The sequence below is a fragment of the Myotis brandtii genome, unplaced genomic scaffold (assembly GCF_000412655.1).
Source record: "Myotis brandtii unplaced genomic scaffold, ASM41265v1 scaffold2561, whole genome shotgun sequence".
Taxonomy (NCBI): domain Eukaryota; kingdom Metazoa; phylum Chordata; class Mammalia; order Chiroptera; family Vespertilionidae; genus Myotis; species Myotis brandtii.
This window is the reverse complement of record NW_005359721.1, coordinates 152,905-159,037: the sequence shown is the minus strand read 5'-3', so window position 1 is coordinate 159,037 and position 6,133 is coordinate 152,905. Positions and strand designations below refer to the sequence as shown.

At 53.0% G+C, this 6,133-nt stretch overlaps 1 protein-coding gene across 1 annotated transcript in view; it reads left to right on the top strand.

The window, feature by feature from the left end:
* Positions 1-5: 5 nt before the first annotated feature.
* The window catches only part of TAP2 (transporter 2, ATP-binding cassette, sub-family B (MDR/TAP)), a gene marked incomplete at its 5' end in the record, with an annotated part of 19,228 nt that continues 13,100 nt past the window's right edge, over positions 6-6,133 (top strand). The window contains 6 exons of the mRNA XM_014541021.1: positions 6-153; positions 236-350; positions 2,408-2,538; positions 2,707-2,912; positions 4,916-5,113; positions 5,202-5,330. Of these exons, the coding sequence (XP_014396507.1) occupies positions 6-153; positions 236-350; positions 2,408-2,538; positions 2,707-2,912; positions 4,916-5,113; positions 5,202-5,330 (927 nt within the window). The remainder of the gene's footprint in view (positions 154-235; positions 351-2,407; positions 2,539-2,706; positions 2,913-4,915; positions 5,114-5,201; positions 5,331-6,133) is intronic.

The following is a 6,133-nucleotide window of genomic DNA, read 5'->3' as shown; positions in this document are numbered from 1 at the left end:
CGGTGTGGGCCGTGCTCAGCCCCCACGGAGCCCCCGAGAGGGAGCAGGGCCAGGGGAAGAGCCAAGCCCTGATGTGGCGGCTGCTGAAGCTCTCCAGGCCGGACCTGCCCTTCCTCGCCGTCGCCTTCTTCTTCCTCGTGGTGGCCGTGCTGGGTGAGTTAGGCAGGCTCTGGGGGTTGGCGGTGGGAAAGGCCCTGGCCCCTGCGCCGTCCTGACTCACCCTGCCTGGTTCCAGGGGAGATGTCAATCCCGTATTACTCTGGCCGTGTGATCGACATCCTGGGAGGTGATTTTGACCCCGAAGCCTTCGCCAGCGCCATCTTTTTCATGTGTCTTTTCTCCTTTGGGAGGTAGGTGATGGACGACTGTCCATGTGCTAGGCCCCAACAGGGCCCCTCGCAGTCCTAACTGGCACTTACTCAAACTGAAGCGTGCGTGCGCCTTCTTACCCGCCATTCTACTTCATGCGTCCGTTCATTCCTGCATCCCGCCATTCTTGCCACCATCTTCAAAGTTTCTATTACATTATCACAGCACAAAGACAGCGAATGTGGTACACAATGCAGTGTCTCAGTGGCCCCTCAACATTTTCATCTCATTAAATTCTTCTTCTCCTTTGTCTTCTCCCTCCCACCTCAAGTTTGTTTCCCAAGTTACCCTCTTGTCAGGGCGGGCGTTTCTCCCTGACCCTTCCCCACTCGCCTTCGAAGCTCTTACCCTGCCCCTTGTCACTCTTCTTTCCAGCACCTTTTCTGTTTCCCACTTCATTGCTTTCCCCTCTCTTGTTAGACATACCCAGGAATCTGCTGTCAGCCACCTACCTACCTACCTACCTACCTAGGGCGGGGCTAGGATGGGTGGGATGAGGTGGGTGAGGCACCGAGGGCACACAAGTGAGGGAGTTGCTCACTCTCCTCACCCTCGTACCTGGTAGCCCCAGAAACCACTTCTTCATATGTCTTCACTCCATTCTTGCTTCTTTTTGCTGAAACCGATTTCTTAAAAGTGGTGTTTTTTTTTTTTAAATCAAACTTAAAAAAAAATCGGTCATCAAGTCTCTTTGCTTCTGTAGCACTTGGCATTAACAATCTCTCATTATTGATCTCTTTCTCGGGTTAGCTTTTATGAACTCTCTTTCCCCTTCCAGGCCACTCTGGAGACGTCCCTCCTCTGGACCCTTAAGTATGAACTTTCCTCCTCACTCAGGCCTTTGATCTTTAAGAACATTTTTCCCACTGAGCTGACTCAGTTCATCTCTGTAGGTGTCTCCAAGATCCGCATTTCCGTGTCCAGCTCCAGCCGTGTAATCCAGTTGTCCCCTCGACCTTTGGCGTGGATAGCCCACTCTCATCTCACACTCCACATACCCGGGGCTCCAGATATTTCACCCTCCCTCCGGGTCTTGTTCCCCTTCCTGAAAGCATCAGTCCCCTGGGCTCCAGCATCAGCATCAGGGATGCCTTCCTTGTGTTCAGAACTAGCCATGTCGTTTTCTGCTTTCACAGTGTTTCTCCTGTGGCTCTTTTCTCTCTGTTCTCACTGCGATCAAAGTCCAAACCCTCATCATTTTGTGACTGACTATATCCCAACAGCCTCCCAAACCTGGTACTAGATTTGTATGAGAAACCCATATTTTGCAAAATACCTGCTTCCATGCTTTCACATTTCCCCTTCACATTTTATTGTAAACTAGAGGCCTGGTGCACGAAATTCATGCAGGGTAGGGTCCCTAGGCCTGGCCAGTGATCAGTGCTGATCAGAGCCTTCCGGATGCTGTCCAGGGCCTTCCTTCATTCTGTGCCGCCCCCTGGTAGTCAGCACACGTCATAGTGAGCAGTCAAACTCCTGGTGGGTGGAACTCCTGAGGGGACAATTTGCATATTAGCCTTTTATTATATAGGATATATGGTTGGTCTAAGAGAAGTTGTCCAACTCCAGGGCCCCTAGAGTGGGGAACAACAAGATAGGGCTCAGGGACTTGAGAGGGTGGTTCCCACAGAGAAGTACCCAGGGCGAGGAGGAAGGACTTTGGGGTGGGGAGAAAGGAGACTGAGACCGAGGGGAAGCCTGGAGGGATAGCTGGGGGAGGCCAGGCAGCCACAGCTGATCTCTATTTACGATATCTTCTCACTTCTATTGTATTCTTCCCTTGCCTCTGGCATAAATACTGGTGAATTTGTACGAGTTAGGATTTTGTTCTGAGTATTGCTCACCATGCCTTTTTTTCCTTGTCCTCTGCTTATTTCTGCCCCTCTTTCCACTGTCCTTGTCTGGTTCATTTCTCTTCTGCCTGTCCCGGTATACTTCCCCCAACTTTGCATTTCTTTTCATTCTGCGCTTTCTCCTTTGTTTCCCTCACTCCCTCCCTCCTTCTTGGTCCCCTTCCTCGTCCCTCTCAACCCCGCAGCTCGCTGTCCGCAGGCTGCCGAGGAGGCTGCTTCCTCTTCACCATGTCCAGGATCAACTTGCGGATCCGGGAGCAGCTCTTCTCCTCCCTTCTGCACCAGGACCTGAGTTTCTTCCAGGAGACTAAGACAGGTGGGGCCTGGAGTCCAGGTGTGGGCTTTCCCTCCACCACACACAGTCTATCCCCTGGCCTGCAAATGGAGGAGGTGCTCAGAGGAGCGGCTGTGTCAGTGGGGAGGGTCAGGGGCAGTTGCTGGGTCTACATTGTGCAGGGCTTCCTCACCTGCTCTGTCCTCCCAGGGGAGCTGAACTCGAGGCTGAACTCGGACACCAAACTAATGAGTTCCTGGCTTCCTCTTAATGCCAACGTGCTCCTGCGGAGCCTGGTGAAAGTGGTGGGACTGTACAGCTTCATGCTCAACCTGTCGCCTCGACTCACCCTCCTGTCTCTGTTCGAGGTGCCTCTCACCATAGCGGCTGAAAAGGTGTACAATGGCCGCCATCAGGTATGCGTGGCAGTTAGGGAAGAACCAGTCCTAGAGGTCTCTTCTCAGCCCTCAGGGCAGCAGTTCTGGCAGCTCCAGAAGGTCCATGACCCCTGGGACTGTAAGCGTGTGCGTGTGCATGTGCGTGTGTGTGTGTGTGTGTGTGTGTGTGGGGGGGGGGGGGGGGGTGGAGGAGAGAGAGAAGGATGGAGGGAAGGCACATTTTTCTGAGGAGAGGGTAATTTTCATCAGAGTCTTAGAGGAGTGTGCACATACCTTCCCCACAAAAGATTAAAACTGCCACCTTAGAGGGTTTAGGCAGAGCTTCCCCCTTATAATCAGCAGGAGTGTAGAGCAGGTAGAATGTGCGGTCATGTTAGCCCCATCTCCTCTCTTTTACAAAAATTGTGGTAAATATGCATAACATAAAAATTACCATTTTACACTATTTTAAATGCCATTTCAGTGGCATTAAACACATTCACACTGTTGTATCACCGTTTCCAGAAAGGGGACCTGGCCCCAAGCGGGTCTGCCTAGGACTGGCCAGGAGTGTGTGTGTTCTTGACTTTGTGCAGGAAAATTTTACAACATGAGTCCAGGTGACTACGAGGAAACGTTTATTATAGCTGCGGGCGTAAAACAAGGAAGGGCCTAGAAGAAGCTACAGGAGAGCCCAGGCTGGGCTGCCCTAGCTCTCTGGAAAGTCAGAGAAAAGGGGGCCTTGGGGGCAGGTTTAGGGGATTAGCCTGGGACAAGCTGCCACTGCCCAATGCTCCCCTGGTTGCAAGCCTTGTGGGGTCCTTTAGGGTTTAGGAGGTGCACGCCGTGGGGGGAAGAAGAGGGGAAAGGGTATGGCGGGGCTGCTTCCCAGAGGGAGAGCCCACTCTGGGTCCTTTGTCTTGAGGCTTTATCTTCTCACAGGCAGGAATCTTAGGGGAGGTCTTGGGGTTTGGGGGCGGTTCAGCAGAATACTCATCAGTTTTCTAGGTGGGCTCCTTCAGGGCCATGGTCTCCACCGATGGGTCAGTGTCAGGGCAGGGGGCCGTCAGTCATCACAGCTGGTCCTGGCTTTGCCCACCTGGCTTTGCTGCCTTTGTGAGCCTGGAGCTGAAATACAGCTGAGGCCTAGATGCTGTCTCTAGGGAGGGGACCTTCTGCATCTGCTGTAAATTGCTCTGCAGCGTGTCCAGCTCTCTGCCTCAGTTTCCCCATTCCACTTGACCTGGCTTACTGGCCTGTCTCACAACCATCATCACTGCGCTCTGCAGAGCTCTTTTCAAACGGAAACTCCAACCCATTAAACAATAAATCCCATCCCTTCCTCCCCCTGGCCCCTTCAACCACCATTGTACTTCCTGTCTATGGATTTGATTACTGAGGTATCCTATAAATGGGTTCATACAGTGTTTGTCTTTCCGTGACTGGCTTACTTAATGTAGCATAACGTCCTCAGGGTTCATCCATGTGGTAGCATGTGTCAGAATTTTTCTCCTTTAAAAAAAAACATTTTTATTGATTCCAGAAAGGAAGGAAGAGGGAGAGAGAGAGAGAGAAACATCCATGTGAGAGAATCATGAATCGGCTTGCCTGCTGCACACCCCACACTGGGGATTGAGCATGCAACCTGGGCATGTGCCCTGACCAGGAATCGAACAGTGACCTGCTGGTTCATAGGTTGATGCTCAACCACTGAGCCACACCCCCGGTCGGTCTCTGGTCCATGTTAAGTTACATCTCCACCTTCTGTAAAGTAGCTGTGGCTCCTTGGGAAACGACCCCTACTCTCTTGTTTAGACACAGGGGGTGTGAATGAGCTCAAATGAAGGGAAAAATAGTGCGTGTCCCCCTCACTCACCAGCAGGACAGTGCCAGCTCCCCTGTTCCCTCCCTCCTCGCGCGTTTGCTCCGGGAAATGTAGGGAGAGGGAAAGAAGTCAGCGTGTGTTCCTGGGCAGACTGGCAGCCTCGGGGCCTGGGATGCTGCCATCTGCGCGCGAACCCCCGCATCTCCCGCGTTTCCAGGCGGTGCTTCTGGAGATCCAGGACGCGGTGGCGCAGGCGGGGCAGGTGGTGCGGGAGGCAGTTGGAGGGCTGAAGACCGTGCGCAGTTTTGGGGCTGAGGAGCACGAGGCCTGTCGCTACGAGGAGGCCCTGGAACGGTGCCGGAAGCTGTGGTGGCAACGAGACCTGGAAAGGGCCCTCTATCTGCTCTTCCGGAGGGTGAGCCGGCGGAGTGGCCTGGGGGCGGGGCTGGGACCGGAGGGAAGGGAGGAGTCTGTCTCAGCTCCGCCTTCCTTCTCCCTCCCAGATGCTGCACCTGGTGATGCAGGTGCTGATGCTGAGCTGCGGGCTGCGGCAGATCCTGGCCGGGGACCTCACGCGGGGCGGGCTGCTCTCCTTTCTGCTCTTCCAGGAGGACTTGGGCCACCACGTGCAGGTGCGTCAGCAGCCGCTCATGCTCTCTCCGTCCCTCTGTTATTCTCTCTGGCCTCTGGGCCTTGGGATTTTTTGGTCCTCCTTAAAAACACAAGACAAAACTAAATCCCAGCTCATTGTGTTATGAGGAATTTAAAACATACCCCCTCCCCAAGGACACACTATAATGAACCGCATGTACCCATGACCCGCTTTAACAAGGATCAGGTCATGCCCACCCTGTTTCACCTGCATTCTCCCCTCCTCCCCACCCGTAGTATTTTGAAGACAATCCCAGATATAATTTCATATGTAAATATTTTAATTGTACTTCTAAAATATGAACATTAAAAATATAGCCCGACTGACATAGCTTGGTTATATATATAACCACAAAGCCATTATCACACCTGAAAAATTAACGATGATTCCTAAAATTCACCAAATACAGTCAGTGCTGCCTGGGCTTGCCTCATACATGTAATGTGTGCATGCATTGCATTCCCTCTCTCGGATGGAGCTGTGGTGGCATCAGCCACGGGCTCTGACACTGCCATCCCGCCCCGTGCCCGCTGGACGGACTCCCCTCCACTGCTTGTTGGACTAGAAAAGGCAGAAGGAGCATTTAGCTCTTTCCCTGGACTTACCAGGTTTCAAAAATAGTTCGTCACTTCAACTTGGGCTTTATTTTGTAAATTCCCTAGACATTTGTTGAACATTTTTTGTGTGGAGAACTGTGGGAGGCGCACGGTGGGCACAGTGCCCCCTAAGGACGTCCCTGTCTCCTGGGCAGGTCCCTGTGCACCAGCACTCCCCGCAGCGGGA